The 26,505-nt window shown below is 34.6% G+C and overlaps 1 protein-coding gene across 1 annotated transcript in view; it reads left to right on the top strand.

The window, feature by feature from the left end:
• Positions 1-26,505, top strand: part of Cpne8 (copine 8) — a 195,612-nt gene that overhangs the window by 52,297 nt on the left and 116,810 nt on the right. The window contains exons 5-6 of the mRNA XM_046436155.2: positions 3,954-3,993; positions 20,693-20,769. Of these exons, the coding sequence (XP_046292111.1) occupies positions 3,954-3,993; positions 20,693-20,769 (117 nt within the window). The remainder of the gene's footprint in view (positions 1-3,953; positions 3,994-20,692; positions 20,770-26,505) is intronic.

The raw sequence follows: 26,505 nt of genomic DNA, 5'->3' as shown, positions 1-26,505 counted from the left end.
CCAATTTATTAGAATAGTGCACATAATACTTTTAAACTGGTTTTTTTACATTGTGCTAATTTTTTTCAGTGAATAAGTGAAATAAGTATGGAAATAATTTAACAGGTTACCAGTTATGTAAATATACCTGAAATTGTCTTTTTTTTTAAGAGAGAGAGAGAGAATTTTTTAATATTTAATTTTTAGTTTTCAGTGGACACAACATCTTTATTTTATTTTTATGTGGTGCTGAGGATCTAACCCAGCGCCCCACACATGCCAGGTAAGCGCGCTACCGCTTGAGCCACATCCCCAGCCCCTGAAATTGTCTTTTAACATTTGTCTAAGCAAGGTGCTGTTCCTTGGAGAAATAATATAAGTACATTGTAGAAAAACTGGAAAACAAAAAATGGATAAAGTGGATACAAAAGTCATCTGTAGTACCAACCTCCATTGCCTAGAGAATTACTGCAAATATTCCAACATATCAGCAATAGCATAACCCTTGAAGAAACAGTTATGCAGAAAGTCACACCACTGTAAAATGGCCAAAAGATAGATGAAAATTATTTTCTGAATTGTTTTCAATTTAGTCGATGTCTGTTGATTTTATAAAATTATGAAAGTGGCTGTAGAAACATTTTTAAAAAACTTTAACTGATAAACAAAATTATATATCTATATATATCTATATGTATCTATCCATCTATATATTATATAGACAGAGAGAGAGGGAGGAGGGAGGGAGACATAGTCAGAGACAGACAGACTGACAAAGACTGTATTCCTGGTATCTCTGATCTAAATTCTTATCAGTTCTGGTTAAGGTATAGTAATTTTTCTTTTGGAGCCATAGTGGTTTTTGCTATTATTGCAGTGGATGCCAGAGATGCATTTTAGATTAGTCTATCAGTTTTGTATCTTCAAATTCTCTTGTCTTTTGATCTGATGTGTACTTATTCATTTATGAGACATGGTCATTGTCATCGTGCTGTGTATTTATCACATCATAAACTTTGGCATTTATTTTCATTATAATTATCACACTGATAGTAATATGGGTGCCTCATAAATATTCTTTGTTGTCATAGTTTAAAACCTTATTGGTAGAGTACCTGTACCAAAATGTCTTTGTGCAAGAAGTGTGGGTGTCTTATCAATAATAGTATGTGCTGGAATACAGAAGAAATGAGATAGAACCCTCTGAGATGTTTCTTTCCATACACTTAAAAGGATTCATCTTGAGTCAAGATTTGTCCTACCCAGCAAATTATTTTCCTTCTTGATAAATTAAATGGTGATAATAGTGAAATGTTTATTGTTATTACAACCTATTTTTGAAGGATCTCAACATTTTAGAAAAAATGTTGTTTCATTTGTTTCAATAATTGTCCCAATGTGTGCATTCCATTTTTTTTCCTTTGATTAAAGGTTTCCTTAACAAAGTCTAGGCTGAATTTCATGAATTTGCGATCACTTTTATTAGAATCATTGTACTCTAATTGTTGGGTACATGTCACTTTAAAACTTTAATCTCAAACTTATTTCAAAGTTCTTCATTTCCTTTTCCTCTCTTGGATCTCCCCCAGCTCTTTTCAGGAGAGAAGAGAGGGGAAAAGTAGGACGTGTTCCTAGGTAGAGATGTGGTTATCTTACCTTCTAAAAAATTTAGGCCTCATCTTAAGTACAAGCCTGAGGGACACATTTTTAGCACTATGCTTATCATGTCATTGTGATAGAGAGGGACCCCCCGCCCCCCAAAAAAGAAAAGGAAGTTGCTCAGGAAAAGGAAAGTGTTCCTCAACTCTCAGAATGTGCTTCCTAGAACATTCATGGAACATTCTTTGTCACTGGGAGCCTCAGGGTGGACCTGCAGGCAGGTTCTGTACCCTGCTGGGGAACCAGATCTTGTCCTGCACTTCTCAAAGGTAGCCTAGATTTTGAAGCTACCCCTTGCTTGGCTTTGTGGAGTGGAAAAGAACTTCCTTCCTGCCTTTTATTAGGGAAGGAATACTTATGAATTCAGGGTTGATCACAAGACCATGGACTGGTTTGACCCTGAGGATCCTTGACTCAGGTAGCTCTGAGCCAATATGAGGGAATTCTAAGCATATTGTGTTGTCCACTTTGAGCAATGGATGCAGTTCCAGAAATGCAGAAATTATTCCCATTGACATCTGTTCCTCTCTAATAGGAAACATATTAAGATCCCTTCAAATCAGATACTGTCAATTCATTACTGTCATCATCAAGTTTCAATAGCAGAATGAAGTAGTTTACTTATTCCCCTTAGTTAGTCCACTTAGTGGGATGCCCCCTCCACTGCTCAGCTTCCTACTCTGTCTTGGTTTATGGCTTCTTCAAGGCACTGTGACTCTCATAGTCATAGTCACATGTAGAGACATTTAGGATATAGTGTGCATGTTCTGACCTGTGAGGGTGATAACTAGAATGGTCCTGATATTTTTAGAAAAGTTAGATGGAAAATTCATTAGAAGAAAAAAATATAGTAATTTCTAGTGCTCTATAATCCAGCATATTATCTAAAGTCTACAGAGGAATGACATAAATTAGCTATTTTTGAGATAATGGTATCAAAAGCGTTTTGTTAAATACAGTTAAAGAGGATTGTATTTGAAGATACTTAATCTCTTTGTGATGAAAACATGAACTTTTTTTGTTAAATTCTTCTGACTGAACTGAGCATCGTATTCTTCTTGGCCACAGTAACCTAAAAGACATTTTCAAGGGTTGATTTGTGAGAAGGAGCCAGTCTAGCTTTGTTTCCTATCTATCTGTTATTATTATTATTATAAAATTATCTTGAATAAAAATTATCTTTGAATTAACATCTGTGGGTCTATAGTGGATATGGTATTTTGCTGATATGTAATTCTAAGCTGTAGCTGTTGGAAAATAGTCAAAGTGCCCTGATGTGAAATTGAGAGTGCTTTGTGATTATTCTCATATGATATTCTTTATATCATACAATTTTAAAGCCAGTTTGTGGTAAATATTTTTTTTTGCTAGAGAGTGAGCTCATCTCTGCCCATCAGGGCACTCAATAAACTGTCCCCCCCCCCCATTGATTGAGATGCTTTGTTTCATTGTGAAAACAGTATTTATACATGAGATACTTTAATTAACCTTAAAAAAAAAGAGTTAATTTTTGGTAGGAAGCAACTCACAAGACATATGAAGGGAATGGGATTTGGGAGAAAGATTGGAACCAGTACAGATATTTTCCTATGAAAGAATTTGGCACATTGAAGTTATTTTGACTATTAGTGGTCTCTCCATTTCTAAAGACTCTTCAAAGCAAGAGGCTAAAGTGATGGTGAATGATATCATCCCAAAATCTAAAAGATAATGGATTTTGGGTATCAACCAGAGAAAAGCAGAACATGGAGTAGTCCTAAGGAAATATATTCCTATTTCTATAAACACTCAGTTTGCACAAGTCCTGTGATCAGGGAAAAATACTCTCATTACTTCAGTTTCCAAAGTTAACAATACTATTTAAGACATTAAGAATTATAATAGCAACTATAATAGCATTTAAGACATTAAATAAGAATTATAATGTACAAAAATGACAGCCTGTTGTGGGGACCTGTTTATTTTATAACTTATATCCAAAGAAGAGGAGTTTTCAGTTCTTACAGAGTTTTGAAGTTACTTGAGCATTACTAGGATCCTGCTGATGCCCCCAAAAGATAAATTTTAAACTTCTCAAACAACAGAATTGATGATTAAGCAAATAGTAAGACTTCCTAGATTTGTAAAAATAAAAGGATCCAGGGTTGTGTAAACTCTTTCTTTTGCAGATAGGCCACAGATTATTAGAAAATTCTTAATTTGCTAAGTTTTTCTTTCTTTTGGTATTTTTTTGTTCATTTTTACATATTGGAAAATATTAATTTTCTAGATTTACTTTGTGGCAATAATTTGAATTTTATATTTCAATTTTTCAGGTATGATGTTGATTCAAAGAGCCCCAACTTGTCCAAACATGTAAGTTCATATTTTTATGTTTTAATGATAATTGTATAGTATATATATTATATGATGATTTATTGTTAATACTATGATGATTTTATTAATATTAAAATTATGTGTTTATAACTTTTCATGTAATGTGATTGTCATAGAAAATAAATAACATTTCTTTTTTTCCCTCTCTTCTGGGGATTGAATCCCAAGCCTCACACATGCTAGGCAAATGCTTTATCACTGAACTATATCCCAGCCCTTTTTATTTTCTATTTTGATACAGGGTCTCGCTAAGTTGGCTAGGCTGGAATTTAACTGTTGATCTTTCTGCATTAGCCTCATAAATAGCTGGGATTACAGACCTGTGTCACCACTCTAGGCTATAAATAATATTTTTTTTCCTTTTATTTGGTTTGAGGATTGAACCCAGGGTGCTCTACTACTGAGCCACATCCCCAGTTCTTTTTATTTTTTTTATCTTTTGAGATAGGGTCTTGCCCAATAAGTTGCTGAGGCTGGCCTTGAACTTTTCATCTCCTGCCTCAGCCTCCTGAGTCAAGTTGCTGGTATTATAGGCATGAGCCACCTCCCTTGGCTATAAATAATATTTTGAAAGAACCTGAGAATCAATTTTGGGAGAAACTTATTAAAAGAAAAGTAAAATGAACTGAACTTCTTATTTTATATTTTCTATATTTAAGAGATAATGACAATTCCTTGTTATCATTTGGATCAGTTTAAGCAAGATGAAATAGTGAGCTTGTATCTTTTTGGAAGGCTTCAGTTCTTAAAGAACAGGAATTACTTGTGTTTAGGTGGAGTGATTTGTCATCTGCTTTCCATTTAGTTCCTTTGTTTATCAAGGTTTATAAAGTTCCTGAGAAACGCCTTAGTCCAGGCACATGCCAGTTTCTGAGGGTTCAGTGTGAGCAGGAAGGATATATTCACTCTGTCCTCAAATCACATGCAGTTTTTAAAATTTCTTATGTAGTCCTTATCTCACCCCCCACCTCTTCTACCCATTCCTCCTTCTTAAGGGCTTCACTTGTGAGACAGTAACTCTACCTGGGGTAGTTTACAAATCGGGAGCCATAGCATCCTTGAGTGCGGCCATTGAAAGGCAGTGGCAGGAGGAGAGGAAGAGAGTGAATTGTTCCAGGCAGGCACTGGCATTCCCTCCACCTGAGAACAGAAATCAGACCACACCTAGTAGGAAGGGCTGAATGGGGGTGAAATTAGCATCCTGAAAAGGGTTCAACAAGATGCAAAGTGAAAACTGAATACACAGACAGAATTGACACTTGTACTAGGGTTGGGAGGCCAGATGGACCAGGACTTGTCCTCAGGGATTTTTTATTTTTGTATGTGGTTCAAATTGAATAGATCGGCAATTGTTATCCAGTGTAGCTTAAGATAGGTGGAATGTCGTAATTCAGAGGAGAGAGATAACAAAAAGGATTATTATACGCCAGGAGATAAATTTGGGGAAACTAGGAACCTGGATTGTTGATTTAAAAAGTGACAATTCACTACTCTTTATTTCTTTGAAGAAAGTAGGGTATTTATTGGTATGATAAAGCAAGCAGGAGAATCATGTGAAGAAGTGTTCCAAAATATTCAAAGTGATTGACTTTTCTATAAATTGAAAAAATGCTGTAATTAGCTCATCCTCTCCATAATTAATTTCATTGCAGCTGCCATGGCACCCTCCTGCTCTCCATGGGCAGACGCACACCATTGTGAATGGACATTTGAATTGTTTTACGAACCTTTGTACCGGAAGTTTTCCAAATATCCTTGGAAGAATGAGGAAAGGAATCATATTACCTCAGTAAAGGAAAGAAAAGAGGGGTTTATTAAAGATTAGGAGCATCTCATAAATATCATGTATAGCTTGGCCTCATAAGAACTGAAGCTGGAAACAGGCAGTGGGTTGGAACTGAAATACTTAGATTTCTCTATTTCCCTCTCTTACTCTTTCCCTCAGTTTCTCTCTCTCTGAGGCCTCATATTCTTTTTACTGTGCCTTTTCTCTGATCTTCTGTTCTCTAAAGAACAGGTATCTCTGTTTATCCATCTTTTTACATATGGAAAAATGAACTCCCTAACCCTGGCTGATCATAGATTTCTAAGTCCTCATTTTCCATGAATATAATTTCTGTTTTTCTTAGTTCAAATTATTCAGAGGGCATTGTAACTGGGCAGTTAGGGATATTCCATTAAATGGATATTTGGAGGGTAAGTATGATGGTTCCTACCAACACAGTTTCTTGTGTTTAGGGAAGAAAGTAGTATATGGAATGGGAACATGCCTCAGACAGGGCTATCTTCTTCAATGATCAGGAATTATTAAATGATACTACATGACATATGTCTCATTGAAGGTATGAAAGATACATATTTTAAATATTTCTCTTTTATGGGAAATATCCTTTTCCCCTACAAGCAAAGTTTCATATTTTTCCCATCCTAAAGTATTTTGTTTTGATTCTGACTTACCCTCATGATACATCTTTAACTATCCACTCATCGCCATCCATCTTAAGGATGCCTGGGTTTGTATCATAACTTCCTTCCTTCCCATTCTCCTTTCACCTAATTGGATTCTGGTTTCCACTTGTACTCATACTACTCTAACACAGTGTGGGTCAAGATTTAGTGCCCACTCTTCATTCTTTACCATAGTTAGCTTCCTCAGTTTGGGGGACAGAATTAACTGTTCCCTTCTAGAAAATATTCACTTCCCCTGAATTCCATGGAAACTTCTTCCTGGCTTCTTCCCCTACCTCTCTGTTTACTTATTATAAAGCTAATTTCCTCCACCATCTTAATATTAGTGTTTCTTACCAATTACTTTAAAATTTTATGTCAACTTACTCTGTAAGTTCTTGGAAGAACTCCACCATTTTCATAGCTTAACCCGATGACTCCCAAAGGTTGATCCATCCCTGTGTATACACAAGTAAATCGAGTTTCTGATTGCTTATTAAGGATTTTTTAGTAGATGGCTTACAGACGCAAAACCAAAATATATAAAAAATTTATGACCATTTTCATGTCAATCTTGTTATTTTGTCTGTATTATCTGCCTTGGGAATAATTCATCAACATAGTTTGCTTAGAAAATTTGGATGCATCATTAACAACTTTCTGTCACACACTCTACGTTTAGTGAATCAGTGAATCCTGTTATTATGACAAAGAATTGTTTCTGTGTTCTTTCTTGCTGTTAGTGCCTTAGTTCAAATTCTCTTCACCTTTTTTTCTGAAGTCTTGCATAGTCTCCCATATAATCCTATGGTTCACATTATCTCACTTTTTAATCTGTTCTTTATATTACTGTGCTGTAATTTAAAAAATATATTCAGTTGACAGGATAAGTTGGTTAATAAGTGCCTCCATTTGTAAGTGGGTGAAGCATGTCAAAGAGAAAGGAAGTGTGATTTTGAATTATTGTAAGAATTATTAGCGATGACTGCCTTGAAATTTTGTTTGAAATTAACAGCAGTAAAAGCCCTTCCTTACTTGAAAGCATCAAGAACAGATTTTAGGTAAAGAACATATAACTCATTCAGCCTGAAAGAAATTCATGATGCATTTGAAAATCAGAGGAACCAATAAGTAACTAGGGCTAATCCCTGAGGATATGAATGTTTAAGGATATGAATGTTTAAGGCAGGTTGTGCACCTGCCAATTTTACAAAGTGAAATATAAACTGGAACCTTTTAAGAAAGATTACTGAGTATTTAGGCTTGCATGTGAAGTGAAGGTACTTTTTTCTGTTTTACAAAAGATATTTTTTAGGAAGAGAATCTTTTATTTTTCATCATAATTTTTGATAATTTTGAAAGAATTCCCATTAGGTTGATATTATTTGGTGTCTAGTACTCAAGGGTCTTGGGTTAAACTTTTTTAAATACTATTAGAGAAAATAAATCTATTTTAGATTTTGAATACTACAAATGAATATTAGGTGAGATATAAAGGGTCCATATAACTGATTTGTTCTGCTGGTAGCGGAAAACTTTTCAGGGGAAAACATTGTACTCCAGGTGAAAAATTACGGAATCCAAACACACCTCCTTTATAGTACTTGTCCCTTTTGTGATTCTGAGGAAATATCTTTACTAAAATATATTTCCCAGAAAGTGTTAGGTACTATGAGCAAAAAATGGTATTTTGAATTCCAACTTTGTTCTCTGAGGTTCCAGTGAACCCACTCATCTCAATGCTATTAGCAGAACTATATAACATCCTTTCATTTGCATAATTTAATTGCATTGACTGAATAATTAATAAAACAATTAATCAGAGGCCCAGAATTTGTGCATCTAGGATCCTTCTCAGTATGCTGGACCAGATGACAGTGACACTGTACTTTGTGTACTAAAATTTCATCCCCACTAGGCAATCAAAAATGCATTTATCCACTTGATTGATCTCAGAAGGCACCCACTAAAATTGATCACACTTGATAAAGGCTTACTGGATTATTTTGGCCACAAGTCACTAGCTTTCAATAAAGACATGTATGTTCTTTGATATAAGTATCATGCATATAAACTTCTAGTGTAGATTAGTTGTATTTTCAATTTCATTTGAAAATTATTTGGACCATGAAACGAACTTTTGCATAGGAACAGATTTATGAATGAGGCAATATTCTTTCATTATATTATAAAACTTAGTTAATAAATATGTAACCAAACTGAATTTTAGTGTGTGTGTGTGTGTGTATTTATATAGTCAGGCAACAAATATTTTACAGCCACGGTTGTGATGCTGGTGAATAGGCAAGGTCTCTGTCCTAAAACAACTTACATTTTGGAATTGGGAAGGTGAGGTGGGAAGATTTAGTCAATGAACATAATTCACATAAATGATTAAAATAACAAATTTTCTTTATAAAAGTTACATTAGTAAGATAGTAATACTGAGAGAGAGAGAGATTGGAAGAGCAATGTTAGCTAGAAGCTGAGATGCTCCTCAACTGAACAGCATGGTGTTATTCCAGTTTTCACCCTAAGTATATACTTACTGAAGAAAAAGAGGGGACAGCCAAAAATGTGGGATAATAGTATTCTAGAAAAAAGGCACAACAATTCAAAGGCCTTGAGACAGGAAAATTTGGTATGTTGGTGTGACAGAAAGATGGCTGGCAAGTATAGAATATTATGAATGATGAGGAGAGTGGATTGAACTAGTTTGGAAAGGGACATATGGTACAGAAATTTTTTAGGTCACATATAAAAAATAAATTTGGGTTTATTTTTTGAGGATATCACAGGAGAGTACCTGATCTGATTTGTGCATTTAAATGAAGGCTATGATAGTTGAAGAGGAGAAGCCAGATTGGAATTAAGGAGATCAGCTATGTTGCAATTTGGCTAAGTGAGCAACGTTTGGTGGTTAAAGCCATTATAGTGGTAAGAAGTTGTGGTCAGGTTTGTAATGTATTTTTATGTGTGATTGCTGATGATTGCTGATGAGTTGGGTGTCAGGTATAAAAAATAAGAGAAGGTGGAATGACTCCTGGATTATTAACTGGGTAAATAGTGATGCAATTGATGCAAGAAAGTCATTGGGGAGGAAGAGACTGAGGCAAGGAATGAAGATTGATAAACCAGTGGTAAAGCTTGGTTCATGTTAAGTTTGAGACCCCAGTAAGCATCCACATGGAGACACTGATTAGGCAGTGTCTGGAGATTAGAAATATACATTCAGGAACCATCAGCCAGTGCAGTTGGAAATCAAAGTCACCTAAAGGCAGTAGAAATGAGAAAATAATAGGATAGAATCTTGAAGAAACTTCACCGTTTAGAAATTTGGTGGAAGGAGCTGAGCCTAAATTGTTATTTTAAAAGCAAGTTAGTTAGGATAGTCACTTTCTATTCAATGCACTCATGACTTTCTCCTCTCTTAGGTGTGCTGTAGCCCCTGTGATTTCTCCTGTTCTCACCTTCCTTGCTTATTCTGCTCTAATCCACTGGCTCTCATGCTTTTCCACGAGTACCTGGAGTACCTGAGTACATTCTTTTCTCAGGGACTTTTTGCTTTCTTTTTCTCCTGCGTGGCATGCTTTTGCCTCAAATATTTACATGATTCTCTCCCTCAGATTAGTCAGGTGCTTCTTAATTGTCACCTCTGAGAGTTCTTGCTTTGTTGCCCTCCACATCATCCTCTGATGCCTGGTAGAAAAAAAAAAAAAAAAAGGTATGTTTTCTATGTAGCCTTCTTTCTGGTCCTTTACAGATGGTAAAAACTACCCTTAAACAGATATTCAAACTGAAGTGTTTATGTACTTTATAAGTGGGTTATATTTCCCATTTACATTTTTTAATATCATCTTATAGATCTGCTCTAGACTTTGAGATAAAGATTAGGATAATGCTTGGGATGGGTTTGATGAGAGTAATTTTAGCACTCATTAAGTTATATTAGGTAGTATTGTTGGTGTGTAAAACTGGCCCTTATGGAGGATTTAGCATTTAATATTAACATTGTGATATTATTATCATATTTAATAGTATTCTTTAATAATAATATTTTCATATATCTAATAATTTTAATAAAAGTATAATAAGTAATAATGTTTGGTAGGTGTTTTAGGTTTTTGTTAAGTCAGTTGTCTAACTATATTTACTAGCAATAATATATTTACTTATTTTCAATTAGCATGTTATATTTCAAACTTTAAAAAAAATTATTTAGTCTAATTTGTTACACATGATGGCAGAATGCAATTCATTTTCATATTACACATATAGAGCACAAATTTTCAAGTTGTACACACAGTAGAGTCACACCATTTGTGTCTTTACACATGTACTTAGGGTAATGATGTCCACCTCATTCCACCATCCTTTCTACCCCCATGCCCCCTCCCTTCCCCTCCCTTCCCTTTACTCTATCTAAAGTGCCTCCATTCCTCCCACACTCCCTCCACATCACCATTATGAGTCAGCATCCTCATATCAAAGAAAATATTTGGACTTTGGTTTTTTAGGATTGACTTACTTCAGGTAGCATTGTATTCTCCAACTCCGTCCATTTACCTGCCAATGCCATGATTTTTATTCACTTTTAATGCTGAGTAATGTTCCATTTTGTATATATACCAAAGTTTCCCTATCCATTCATCTACTGAAGGGCATCTGAGTTGGTTCCACAATTTAGCTATTGTGAATTTTGCTGCTATAAACATTGATATGGTTATATCCCTGAAATATGCTGTTTTTAAGTCCTTTGGGTATTAACCCAGGAGTGGGATAGTTGGGTCAAATGGTGGTTCCATTCTAAGTTTTCCAAGGAATCTCCATACTGCTTTCCATATTGGCTGCATCAATTTGCAGTCCCACCAGCAATGTATGAGTTTGCCTTTTTCCCCACATCCTTGCCAACAGTTATTATTGTTTGTATTCTTGATAACTGCCATTCTAACTGGAGTGAGATAAAATCTTAGAGTAGTTTTGATTCGCATTTCTCTAATTGCTAGAGATGTTGAACATTTTTTTATATATTTGTTGATTGATTGTATGTATATCCTCTTCTGAGAAGTATCTGTTCATTTCCTTGGCCCATTTACTGATTGGGTTATTTGTGTGTTTGTTTTTTTTTTTTTTTTGGTGTTAAGGTGTTTGAGTGCTTTATATATCCTAGAGATTAGTGCTCGGGCTGGGGACATAGCTCAGTTGGTAGAGTGTCTGCCTTGCACCGAGAGAGAGAGAGAGAGAGAGAGAGAGAGAGAGAGAGAGAGAGAGAGAGAGAGAGAGAGAGAGATTAGTGCTGTATTTAATGTGTTTGTGGTAAAGATTGACTCCCATTCTGTAGGCTCTCTATTCACCTCACTGATTGTTTCTTTTGCTGAGAAGAATCTTAAATTAATCTATTCCATTTATTGATTCTTTGTTTTAATTCTTGAGCTATAGGAATCTTATTAAGGAAGTTGGGGCCTAATCTGACATGATGGAGATTTAGGCCTACTTTTTCTTTCATTAGTCACAAGGTCCCTGGGTTTAATTCCTAGGTCCTTGATCCACTTTGAGTTGACTTTTGTGCATGGTGAGACAGTTTTAATTTTATATTGTTACATGTGGATTTCCAGCTTTCCTAGCACCATTTGTTGAAAAGGCTATCTTTTCTCCAATGCACGTTTTCAGCTATTTTGCCTAATATATGATAATTGTAGTTATATGGGTTAGTTTCTGTGTTGTCTATTCTGTACCATTGATCCACAGGTCTGTTTTGGTGCCAATACCATGCTGTTTTTGTTACTATTGCCCTGTAGTATAGTTTAAGGTCTGGAATAGTAATGCCACCAGCTTCATTCTTCTTGCTAAGGATTGCTTTGGCTAGTCTGTGTCTCTTATTTTTCCAGATGAACTTCATGATTGCTTTTTCTATTTCTATGAGGAATGTCATTGGAATTTTGATTGGGATTGCATTAAATCTGTATAGTGCTTTTGGTAGTATGATCATTTTGACAACATTAATTCTGCCTATCCCAAACAAGGTAGATCTTTTCATCTTCTAAGATTTTCTTTAATTTCTTTCTTTAGCATGCTGTAGCTTTTATTGTAGAGCTCTTTTACCTCTTTCCTTAAGTTTATTCCCAAGTATTTTATTTGTTTTTGAGGCTATTGTAAATGAGGTAGTTTTCCTAGTTTCTCTTTCAGAGGATTTGTCACTGATGTACATAAATGCCTTTAATATGGGTGTTGATGTTATATCCATCTACTTTGCTGAATTCATTTATTAGTTCTAGGAGATTTCTGGTGGAATGTTTTGAGTCTTCTAGGTATAGAATCATATCATCAGCAAATAGTGATAATTTGAGTTCTTCTTTTCCTACTTGTATCCCTTTAATTTATTTTGTCTGACTGCTCTGGCTAGAGTTTCGAGAACTATGTTAAATAGAAGTGGTGAAAGAGGGCATCCCTGTCTTGTTCCAGTTTTTAGAGGGAATGCTTTCAATTTTTCTTCATTTAGAATGATGTTGGCCTGGGGCTTAGCATAGATAGCCTTTGTAATGTTGAAATATATTCCTGATATCCCTAGTTTTTCTAGCATTTTGAACATGAAAGGGGATGCTTATTTTATCAAATGCTTTATCCGCATTTATTGGTATGATCATATTATTTTGTCTTTGAGTCTATTAATGTGATGAATTACATTTATTGATTTCCTTATGTTGAACCAAATTTGCATCCCTGGGATGAACCCTACTTGATCATGGTGCACTATCTTTTTGATACGTTTTTGTATTCGATTTGCCAGAAGTTTACTGAGAATTTTTGCACCTGTATTGGTCTGAAATTTTCTCTTTTTGATGTGTCTTTGTATGGTTTTGGAAACAGGGTGATATTGATGTCACAAAATGTGTTTGGAAGTGTTCCCTCTTTTTCTATTTAATGAAACAGTTTGAGAAGTATTGGTGTTAGTTCTCCTTTAAATGTCTGGTAGAACTGAGCTGTGAATTTTTCCGATCCTGGGGTTTTCTTCCTTGGTAGGCTTCTGATGGCATCTTCTGTTTCCTTGTGTGAAATTGATCTGTTTAAATTGTGTATATCATTCTGATTTAGCTTGGGCATACCATATTCCTCTAGAAATTTGTTGATGCCTTCAATATTTTCTATTATATTGGAGTACAAGATTTCAAAATAATATCTAATTATCTTCTGTATTTCTGTAGTGTCCATCGTAATATTTCTTTTTACATCTCATATATTATTAATTTGAGTTTTCTCTCTCCTTCTCTTTGTTTTTTTTAAAATTTTTTTAGATGTTGATGGATCTTTATTTTATTCATTTATTTATATGCAGTGCTGAGAATCAAACCCAGTGCCTCACACATGCTAGGCAAGTGCTCTACTACTGAGCCACAACCCCAGCCTCTCCTTCTCTTTGTTAGCATGGCTAATGTTTTATCAATTTTATTTATTTTTTTCAAAGAACCAACTTTTTGTTTTGTCAATTTTTTCAATTATTTCTTTTGTTTTAATTTCATTGGTTTCAGGTCTGATTTTAATTATTTCCTGTCTTCTACTGCTTTTTGTGTTGATTTTTTTTCTTTTCTAGGGCTTTGAGATGTAATGTGAGGTCATTTATTTGTTGACTTTTTCTTCTTTGAAGGAATGAACTCCATGCAATGAACTTTCCTCTTAGAACTGCCTTCATAGTGTCCCAGATTTCTATATGTTATATGGTGTTCTCATTTACCTCTAAGAATTTTTTAATCTCCTCCCTGATATTTTTTGCAATCCATTGTTCATTCAATAGCATATTATTTAGTTTCCAGGTGTTGGAATAGCTTTTTTTATTTTTTTATTTTATCATCGATTTCTAATTTCATTCCATTGTGGTCTGATAGAATGCAGGGCAGTATCTCTAATTTTTTGTATTTACTAAGTGTTGCTTTGTGGCATAGTATATGGTCTGTTTTAGAGAAGGATCTAAGTGCTGCTGAGAAGAAAGTGCATTTGCTCGTTGATGCATAATATACTCTATGTATGTCAGTTAAGTCTAAATTATTGATTGTATTATTGAGTTCTATAGTTTCTTTGTTTAGCTTTTGTTTGGAAGATCTATCCAGTGGTGAAAGAGGTGTATTAAAGTCACCAGAATTATTGTGTTGTGGTCCATTTGACAATTGAACTTTCGAAGAGTTTGATTGATGAACATAGATGCTCCTTTGTTTGAGGCATATATATTTATAACTGTTATGTCTTGTTGATGTATGGTTCCCTTAAGCAGTGTGAAATGCCTGCCTTCATCCCTTTTGATTAACTTTGGCTTAAAGTATGCTTTATTTGATATGAGGATGGAAACCCCTGCTTGTTTACATAACCATGTGAATGGAATATTTTATCAACAACATTTCACCTTTAATCTGTGGACATCATTTCCTATGAGATGAGTCTCTTGAAGGCAGCATATTGTTGGGTCTTTTTTTTAAATCCGTATACTAGCCTATGTCTTTTGATTGGTGAGTTTAGCCATTAACATAAAGGATTATTACTGAGACATGAATTGTATTACCAGTAATTTTTTGGTTATTTTTGTTATTTAGCTTTATTTGGTTTCTCTTTTGGTTAACTTTTCCTTTATTGTAGTTCTTCTTTTGCAGATTTTCATTGTTGTTTTTCATGTCCTGCTCATGGTATATTTTGCCAAGAATATTCTGTAGTACAGGCTTTCTTGCTGTAAGTTCTTCTAGCTTTTGTTTATCATGGAAAGTTTCTTTTCATCTTCAAATTTGAAGCTTAATTTTGCTGGATATGATTCTTGGTTACAGTCCATTATCTTTTAGAGCTTGGTATATGTTGTTCCAGGATCTCCTGGCTTTGAGAGTCTGGGTTGAGAAGTCTGCTAAGATCTGAATTGGTCTTCCCTTATGAGTAATCTGATATTTTTTTCTTGCAGCCTTTAAAATTCTATCCTTCTTCTGTATGCTAGACATTTTTATTATAATATCTCTTGGTGTAGATCTGTTGTAATTTTGTACATTTGGTGTCCTATAGGCCTCTTGTGTTTGATTTTCCAATTTATTCTTCATGCTTGGGAAATTTTCTGATATTATTTCATTGCAGAGATTGTGCATTCGTTTGGTTTGAATCTCCGAACCTTCCACTATCCCAATAAATCTTAAGTTTGGTCTTTTGATGGTATCCCATAATTCTTGGATATTCTGTTTATGGTTTCTTATCATCTTCACTGTGAGGTCAACTTTATTTTCAAGATTGTATATTTTCTCTTCATCATCTGAGGTCCTGTCTTCCAAGTGATCTAGTCTGTGGTGATGGTATCTATTGAGTTTTTAATTGGCTTATTGTTTCTTTCATTTCAAGGATTTCCCTTTTTTTCTTCCAGTATCTCTATTTCTTTCTTGAAGTAATCTCTTGCCATCTGTATTTGCTCTCATATCTCTTGGTTGGTATGATCAATGGTCACCTGTATTTGTTCTCTTATCTCTTTTTTAGAGTGCCCAATTTTTGCCTGTATCTGCTCACTTAGGTCATTCTTTAATTCCCAAATTATTTAAGTTATGTATATTGTGAGCTCATTCTCTGACACTTAACCTACTGTACTATCTATGGATTCTATTTTTTTACTATCTTGGTTTGTTTGAGGCACTTTCCTTCCTTGTTTTTTCATGATGTCTATGTGTCAGCTTCTGCCCTGTTGTCTTATAGTGTCTCTATAGGTTACTTATACCTCACTTTTAAGGAAGAGATCAATATTACTCTACTCAATGTACCCAATGTGCATCCATATATCAATTAGCTTCTATTTTTACATTAACAGTTTAGTCATTATAATCAGAAAAGATGAGTTCAGTTATTTTCTACCATATAGTCAATAAGTTTGTATAATGGTTTGTAGTGTCTAATGGTATAAGGGGACCTGGGGGGTTTTCTGAGATGTTTATGAGTTAGGATGTGAGAATATGGAGTGATTAGATTACATGTAGGGAGAGGATGATCATAAGAAGTTGGCTGTTATTAGGAGAAACAAGAGATAGGCAACTCCATACAAGATTCCCTGTTACCTCAGCAACAGAATAACTGTTAGCATCCCTGGTAGAGAAACCTCTGGTACAGCCAGGCCCACAGGGACCTTGGTGACATCTTACTACGTCCTTATTGTTGTCCCTTGATAAAGTGGAGATATCCCAGTTTCGTGGTCATGGCAATCTCAAGTTTATATGTACCCTGATGTTGGGCTGTGGAGACATGCTTTGGTGATTAAGATACCACAGCATGGAGTGGCTCTCCATGTGCAGCCACCAGCTGGGCCTCTCACGGATCTGTGGGACGTGGGGTGGCGGGGTGAGTGGGCCTCCCATTTTAAGCTTCTTTATTGATGAGAGCTGTACTACAAAAATGATATGTCTCCAAAAGGTAAATATTTTTACATAGGTTTATTCTTATATTTGTGAATAGTATATAGCTTTTTAAAACTTTATATATTATGTATGTTGACTAATATTAAATATATATGCATAGATAATTTAAAAATGGATTAATTTTAATCCATGATCATCCACTCCTTGAAAGATTAATTTTCTTTTTTTCTTGGTACCAGGGTTTGAACCTAGGGGTGCTTAGCCATAGAGCCACATCCCCAGCATATTCTCTCTCTCTCTCTCTTTCTCTCTCTCTCTCTCTCTCTCTCTCTCTCTCTCTCTCTCTCTATATATATATATATATATATATATATATATATATATATATTTACACACACATATGTATATATATGGCATATATATATGCACACACACAAACATATATAGACATATTTTTTATTTTGACATACATATGTATTTTAATTTGAATGTCTTAGGGCCTTGCTAAATTGCTTAGGCTGGCTTTGAATTCACCATCTTCCTGCCTTTACCACCTGAGCCACTGGGATTATAGGCATGTGCCATCATGCCCAACCAAAAGCTTAATTTTATTTTAGTGGTTTATTTAATTGCCTCATTTGGTTGCTTAGAAAGCCACAAGTAACTTGAAAATCATCAGTTGTGCTGGGGGAAAGAAATAAATTCAGCTTTAAGGTATAATTTTTTAAACTATATTTGTAATTTATCCAAACAAATGTTAATCTTTTGGAGGTAGGATTAACATCTTTGAAAGTGGATCTGCCCATTCAAAAGACAAATCCTTGCTTTGAAAATAAAGTTTTTTATAATGCTAAAATGCAGCAAATTGTTCTAATATGTTGAATCCATTTATTTCCATGTTGAGTTTGTGTTATCACCAAAATCATGTGAATGTGTTAACAGTCATTAAAAAGGAGCTACTACTGAAATAAAGAAGTACCGTGTTCAGTTATTAAAAATGATTGTCATATAATACACAGTGCATAACCTAACTAAGTTACATCTTGGTCTTTACTCTTGATGTTATTTATATTAATTTAATTAAATACAAAGCAAGTCTAAAATATTAGTAAGGAGTAGCAGCAATAAAATATTAGTAAGAACCAGTAATAAATTTTTTGCAGGTAAATTTTCCCACTGATTTTTGCCACAATTGTTAAAATATGCAAAAGCAAGAAATTTTTATTATGTATGTTCTCTAGTTCTGATTGCCTTGGTATGAATGTGCTAAAAATCAGTTAACATATCACGAAATACACAGAAGGAATAGAAAGAAACTAATCATGTCTCTGCCTTATGAAGAACTCTAGTGATTAACTCAACAGTTGACTACACCCAATTACTATACTATATTAAAACTGAACTATCAATGAAACCATTTAATGTCTTTCAGTCTAACTCATCTATTAATTAGGGGAATAACATTTTCAAATTCTCATTGATCACTTTATAAAACAGGAAAGTCATTTAAAGATCATCTTTAGTGGAACTTCCAGGAGAAAGACACTAGTCTATTGAATGCTTATGAAATTGTTTATAATGATGCTAATAATAAACTACATATGTTGATTACTTTATAGTAGTATAGAAGTCAGACATTTCCACTGCAGTTAATGCCTTGTGGCTCAGCACATAATTGTTTTCAAAATGTCACTCTTTTATATATGTATGTTGATTTTATGTATACTAGTCAAATGTAACACAAGTTGGTATATAAGGCTCATTTGGATTTCATAATAGCATTTACAATAAGCATTTATTTAAACAAACCTGTATTGACCATGAATGTAAAATGGTCTTGGAAGAGAAAATATAGTATTTTACTTAAACAGTTATAGAATCTCTAATATTGAAATCCTGTAGCAAGTATTAAGCATATTCTTTTAACCCAGGGGAGTAGGATGATGAATAAGTCATTTAGTACTAGATGCTTATGTTCCAAGCGTCTGTCCTAAGTGCTTTGCATAAATTATTTTATGTAGTCCTTCTAACAATCCAGGTGGTAGGTATTATTATGTCCATTCTTTTTAATTCCTGTGGCCTTCTGATTGGTCTGACTTCCAGTTTTTCCCTTACTCCTCGGTACATTTTGTAGACTGGTACTTGAATAATTGTCCAATTGCACTATTCTTATGGTGTCCCTGAAATGCCACAAGGCTCTGGTCACTTCTGATTACCCTAACACCACTTTTTCATTTAGCCAAGGGGGTCCTCCACAATAGTCTTGTCACCTCATCTCCTTTTCATTTACTTGGGCTCCTTTCTTTTCTCATTTTTTTTTTTTCTTGACTGTTAAATCTGATCTGTTCTCTAAGTCTAGAGTGGCCAATTCTCTTCTCTACAATCTGATTCCTACCTGGCTCTCATAGCTTACTTCCTCTGGGAAAAACTTCCCCTGACTATCTTAGTATTTTTTCTATCTTTTGACTCAGAGCTCTACCTTCCCCCTTTTTTCCCCACTGAAAAACATAGTTCTTCCTTTGGTGGTTTGTTAGGTTTCTGTGTGTCTGGGTCTCATTGTTCCCCTTAGACTAGAAGTAGAGAGGTGGCAAGGCTGGGCAAAGTACTTAGTGGATGAACCTTGGATTTGGACTACTGGGCCCACATCATGGCGCTGAGCAAGTTGCGTATTTTCTATATACCTCAGGTCCTTTATCTGTAAAGTAGGGACAGTGAAATTTCCCAAGCATGAATTGGCTTTTTTTTTTTTAAATAACTTCTCTGTAACTCCAGTGAACAAAGTATAATGATTTGTATATTTAATAAATAGATTTGCTAAATTAGATTTACTAAAAAAATATTTTGTTTACTATTAGTCCTCTGTTCATCCTTAGGGCTTCTCTGGGGCCAGTTCACTGTACAATCAGTTCTGATAGATCTCTCACCTTCTCCTTCAGATCAATGCAGTTTCTTTGAATCACAAACAGGCTAAACTGGAGGGGTGGGTATTTTTCCATGAAATAACTCTCTGTTTCTTGATTCACATATTCAGATGGTGTTGGAACCCTTATAGTATGGACATGTGAAGTTAAAATGGATTTTTATTGAATGGTGGCATGTCAGTTTCTAGCATCTGAGTATTAGAGTTAGTCCTGGCTCTGCTACTTACTGACTGCTTAAGACAAAAAATTAACCTCCTAGACTGTTAGTTTCTTTTTATGTAAAGTGTATTTCTCATGTTGCAGGGTTATTCTGTCTTGAAGAATTTTTCTAGTTGTATGCTAATGAACACTATATTTTACTTAACCCTTACTATATGCTAACATTAACTCATACAGTAATTCAGTGAACCCTCAGAGCAATGCTGTGGGGAGGTACTAATACATTTTAGAGAGGAAGAAACTGGAGAAACTAATTGCCATAATTGCAGGTGTTGAGTGGTGGTACTGAAATAGACACATGGCAGTGTGGCTCTGGACCCTGGTTGTGGCTGTTACATCACAACACCTTTCTCTAAGTAGTGCTAGCTCATTAGCCACCTTTGCCATGTGCACTCTAGATTTGTCTCCTCAGCTAGCACTTTGGAAGTCTCTGCATTAAGTCAAGCATTCAAAACCGCAAACATTTATTTCTATTTTCATTTTAGTTTAGACCATAAAACAAACACAGTGTCTGAAAACTCAAAGTAACAAACCTGTTCTGTGATTAAAAGCACAAAATACCATGCAAAGTTATGGGAAGGCCTTATGCTAAAATTAATGCAGATTGGGCTTATTTATTATCAGAAGTTAACGCAATAGTTCATTAATGAAAATAATGCAAATGTGATGTACAAAATATATACTGTAAGGATAATTTGGGAACTGATGAGCTTTAATTTTTTTTATCTATTTTAGGACTTTCTGGGGCAAGTGTTTTGTACACTGGGGGAGATTGTTGGTTCACAGGGAAGTCGCCTGGAAAAACCAATAGTGTAAGTATTTTTTAATTCAGACAATGAAATGTTAAGTCTTCCATTTCTGTTTTGGCAGTTTGGAATTCATGAACATGTGGCTGTAAATCAAAAGTGGGCTTTAAAACATTGTTTGATTTTTTTCTTCTAATACTTAATTTTAGACATATGTGTAAAGAATAATTTATATTTCAGCTGTTATGCTATGCTAAAAAATGTTTACAAGATGAACAGACTTAAGCAAGGAACAATGTAGTTTTCTTTATTAGATCAAGTACTATATTTAGATCAAGTACTCTTTGAGGAAGAGATTTTATTCCTTTGGATCAGGGACTATATATAACATCCCATCTATACCATGTGTTTAATAAATGTGTTTTTGACGATTGACATCTTAATGATGTTGTTGGCTATAAAAGTGATTTGTGGAGAAAGTGGTAAGTGTGCAACTGTTGAGAAGGCCATTATTAACAATCACACCCTCCATCTTCTTCTTCCATTTCAGTATCATGTTTAGTTTTTGAGTTGTTGAAAGAGATGATCCTATTTTTCCCATTTCCAAATAAGGTGGAAAACAAATTCTAGAACTTTTTCATGTGTCTTTTCTTGCCTGTTCCTCCCCCTTTCTCCTCCTTCATTCTGAGTATTTTGATTCATTGACCAGTTTATAAAAAATCAGAAGGAAAAGTGTATTTGATAAATATCTCTGGTTTCATCAATCTTGATTGTTTTTTTTTTTTTTAAAATGACTTATTAGTTTAAGAAGTTCTTGTATAGCACTGGATAGTGACATTGTGCAAAACTAAACACAGTGTCAACAGGTTTGGGTACTTTTAATCTCTGTCTTCATCATTCTTTTAAAAATCTCAAATTCACAAAATAAACTGTCAAAACTAAATTTGTTCATTTCTGACATCAAATACTCAAAGTGGCCAAAACATCATCCTCGCATTCTGTCAATAAAATTAAACTTCATATTTAGTGTCATAAAGCATTTCCACTTATAATATTTTAAAAAAGTAAAGACAGCTATTAATCTTAACTTCTCTTGTTTAGATTTATTTCCTTAGAGAATTATTACTGAATATCAGTTTGAAGATTTACACATATCAACTCCATTTTTAATATTCTTTTTATGTGTAATTTCTTTTCATGTCATTGGACAAGTTGGATGCTTATTATTAAAATATTTTATGCTAACTTTAATAAGTAATAAGTGATCTGTAAAGCAAGGATAACTGTTTTATTAAGTACATATAATTCTTACTGCATTTTCTAATCCAGTGAATTAGACCCACAAGGATAATTAGAAAATTACTAAATCTATCTCATTTTTGGTGCACAAAGAATCAATATTGTATATAATGCCACCTTGAAGATCCCTTTAATATTTTTCAAAAGAAAACAAAAGCATGTAGAATATTGAATTTTCATTTCACATGAGAGCAAGAGAATAAAGATTTTTATGAAGTGACATACATATTTTTAAGTTGGTGATTTCACTGGAAATTTTTCTGGTGTTATTTTCTCCTTAACAGGCAATCATAATTGTAATTTCAGAAAACTGTTGAATTACAAATTACTTTTCCAGGTGGAAAATCATATTTATATTAATTTTGAAACATGAACAGTTGATATGATGTTGGTTGGGGTATTTGGTAAATAGAACATAGCATACAATTATAGCCCTTATTCAGGGGATCCAGAATTTCCACTAGACAAGACCATCAAATACCAATACATGCTAAGAGATGAAGATATCTAGGATGATGCTTAGATAAATATGCAGATGTTGGGAGAATTTACCTGTGGTTGAGTCATGATCATTTTCCATAATCAGAAAGATTGGGTTGACCTTTAGATTTTTCTTAGCTCTTGCTGAGGATGGGGTGGCATAATGAGGCAAAGCCTTTGAAACCTGTTCATGGGATGTGGAACTATTGTGGTGCATGCTGTGATTCATCTAGAGGGTACTTTGAAATTTAGACAGCTTTGTTGAATGTGTTGTTGTTCTGGCTGTCCCCTGGAAAAAAATACAGTTCCTTTAATTTTCTAAGTATATGTATGTAACTAATATTTTATTCAGTGTTTGATTTTATTGAGCAATCCTTTAAGGCAAACAAACATTAACAAAAGGTTTAAAAGTGGGCTTACTATTTGGGCAGTGGGAGATTTTTAGAATTTTACTAAGGGAGCTTAGCCAGGCTAAGCTTAGTTGTAAGTGGGTAATGAAATGCAGAACTTGAGTTTAACCGAGAGATTGGCAAAAAAAGAAAGAAGTAAAGAAATATAACTAGGAACTGAAGAATGGTCGTTGTTACATGAGGGAATGTAAATTAGACAACATGAAATAAACAACAGAAAAGAGATGAGAGAAGAAAATCAAACAGAAGACATAAGTCAAAAATAGAGTAAAATTGAGTGTGCTTGGTTTACTAGTAAAATGATATTTTGGCTTGGTTACTTGGAGCATGCAGTAATATACTCACATGCTGTCGCCTCAGCATGCTCCAACCCAGGTAAATTCACCTGATTGAAGAAAACATTTTGTGGTTACCTGTTCTCTGGCTTGAAAAAAAAAGTTTGGCTTTTATGGACAACTCTGTGAGAGAGGCATGAATCTGTAGGAAGAACATATAAATTGAAGAACAAAGTGCATTGTGCTAAGCATGAGATTTAAGTGGGTTGAGTGAAGAGGTAGCTTCTAGGAAATTGTATTTGACTCTCTTACCTCGACCTCAAATGAAAGCTATCAAAACCATTCATGCTTTTTGTTAGAAAAAAGCATACTGGGTTGGTTGAGGAAGTGTGAAATGTTGTTTGCGTGATTTCTGGAATCATAATAGGAAAATGGTAGGGATAGGTGGGAAAATGGAATGACCCTGGGATGTTTTAGTGGAAGAGGGAATGGCTTTGGAAGGAAGGATGAAGCCAGGGGGAATATCAGGAAGATTTTTTTGTGACAAGTGCAAGTCCTAAAGGTATCATGTTATATCATACAATATATAAAAACAGTGCATTTTATGAAATGATGCAGTTCACATTGGGGAAATAATAAGTGTTTAAGATACAGAGCGTACATCTGTTTCCATAGTCCCAGCTGCCTTCTCTAGTGTGTGAACCTACCCTGGCTGGACGTATGGTCTCTAGTTAAAGATAACACTGTAGAGCAGTCATTACGTATTGGACTATATTTTATATTTTTCATGATTTATTTCTCATAACTGGAGATTGAAGTGGTACATTGTCCTGTTGTAGCCATCACCTTTGCTATCTTGCTAGTGCTTAGACCATCTTCCCTGTCTGGGTGGCTCTAGGTTTCTGAATTGCAACACAGGATGCTTCCTGAGGCAGATAATCTACCCACAATTAGCTAAATTGATTCATCCTGAATTTAAAAAGTCCTCCTGTGTCCCAAATGTTTTTATCCTAAATAGCATTATCCAAGTGATTTAGCTCTTATTTACTAATTTGTTTTAGATTAGAGATTTATTTTCTAATTAGTTTCCCATTTATATTCTAAGCTATTCAAAATCATCCCTTGTTTTCTTCTCTTTAAATGTCCTCATTTAAATTATTTTCTTATAAGGTATTCAGGATAATTTCTTCTAGCTTCTGAATTGCAATTGTGTTATAATATCTCCTCAGAGATACTATTTTAAATTGATGATAATTGTAAAATTTTGGAATATAAGGGAGACAAACTAGAGTTCTAAATTATTTATTAGTAATCACACCTTTAACAACTAAGCCAGCTTTGTTACAAAGGAAAAAATTGTTACTTATACATAGCCTCATGCCATATTAAATAACCAGAATTTGAATTTCAACTTAAGCCTTTTCATTTTAATACTTTAATTATTATCATTTTAAAAATTAGATTTTTCTCTTCCTATTATGAAATCAAAATTATTATTTTAAATTATTTTTAAGAAATGAGGTGATGAATTCTCATTTATTTTTTTAATGGCAGGTCAAGATTTTCACAGTTTACAACAATCTTCTGTTGGATTTAAACTTGTAGCAAATACATTTCTCATATCTTAATTCCATCCTATACTTTTGGTCTTTTCCCTGAACCCTCCCAAAATGAGTGTTGAGCTACTTAATTCATCTGCAGCATTTACTGTGCCTTTCGATGACTCATTGGATCCTCTCTTTAGATCATGCCATTGTTATTTAGCATTATTTCCACTCAGCAGTATTTTTCTCATGCTGTGAGATTGTATCCAATTTTCTGTGTGATGCTGTCAGAGCATCTCACTTTGTCTGTCTTTAGGGATCTCTGTGATGGATTCAGCAAAGCCTTCTAAAATGCTAGAATCAGCACCAGTTTAAGAAAGATTGCCATTCTCTCCTTTTGGGGGAAAACATTCATTATGTTCATCAAGTAACAGACCTGTTTGTTCCTGTTGCTCGAAGTCAGACATGATTGTTCTGTATAAGAAGATGGAGCAGGATAGCAAGGACTAGTGATTACAAAGTAGGTTCCTATTCTGGGAAGGAGCAGGGATCTCAGGGGTAACTGAACCAGCAGCTGTTTTGGTTACAGGAAATTAAGGAGGGAAGAAGTTCCATTCTTTTTAGGCTGGCAACAGCACTTTGTGAACCAGGTAGTCTGTAGTGGATGGAGGATAAAGGGAGGGATCCAAGATGGATCGGTGAGTACTGTAACAACTGTGAAGGGTACATGGACAGGAACTAAGATGCCGGTTATAATCAGAAGACAAGATGGGAGTTGTGTAGTACTTGCAGGATTTCCAATTGTGACACAGCATTCAAACACAGAACCAGATGGATCCACAAGTTATGCAGGGAGAGGAACAAAGCAGAAAGGATAATTGGGAATAAGGCAGGAAACCAAAACAAAAGAATGGGGCCCAAGGGAACTTGAGGCTCAGCCTTAAAGTGTTGGCTTAAAGATCTGGACTCAGACGTGAACTTACCTTGAACACCATGTGGTGACTGTGAACACAAGAGATCAGATGTCATTGTGAGAGGAAGAGGAGGAAGAAGAAGGCTGGGAGATGGTTAATCTTGAAGAAAACAACGTGAAAATAGAACAAAAGGGTAATGTCTTTATTGTGCAACTATTTGCATGTGAAAATAGTCAATTTTGAGATAAATTTTGGCTCTCAAAGTCATCTTTACTTTATTATTAACTTCCCTGCAAATTTGATTGTTATTTTTATACTTTCTAATTTGGATTGATATCTTTATAATCTCTAATTTACTTTATTGGAAAGAATATTGGGCTAGAATTCAGAACACATTTTTAGTCTTATATGTGCTACTGATTTGTTATGCTGTTCTACATTTTTATATCTGCATTGTGTCAGTCAGCTTTCTGTCACCGTAGCCAATTCTTGAGATAATCAACTTCTAAAGAGAAAATGTTCATTTTGGCCCATAGTTTTGGAGGTTCCAGTCCATGATCCTCTGGCCGCATTGCTTTTGGGCCTATGGTGAGGCAGCAATCATGGTGGAGAGTACATGGTACACCAGAACCACTTACTTAATGGCTGGGAAACAAAGGAGAGGGGAAATGACAGGGTCCTACTGTCCCCTTTAAGGGCATGTCCCCAGTGACCTAAAGACTTCCCATTAGATCCCACCTCTTAAAGTTTCCACCACCTCTCAGTGGTGCCACCCTGAAGACCAAGTCTTTTCAACATTTGGTCCTCTGGAGGACACTTGAGGTCCGAACTATAGGATATATTATATTTTTACATCTGTAGTCATGTTTATAACATAAAA

The sequence above is a fragment of the Marmota monax genome, unplaced genomic scaffold (assembly GCF_021218885.2).
Source record: "Marmota monax isolate L192 unplaced genomic scaffold, Marmota_monax_Labrador192_F-V1.1 WCK01_AAM20220418_F8-fsc00012, whole genome shotgun sequence".
NCBI lineage: Eukaryota > Metazoa > Chordata > Mammalia > Rodentia > Sciuridae > Marmota > Marmota monax.
The sequence above is the reverse complement of the archived record's forward strand: the minus strand, read 5'-3'. Positions and strand labels throughout refer to the sequence as shown.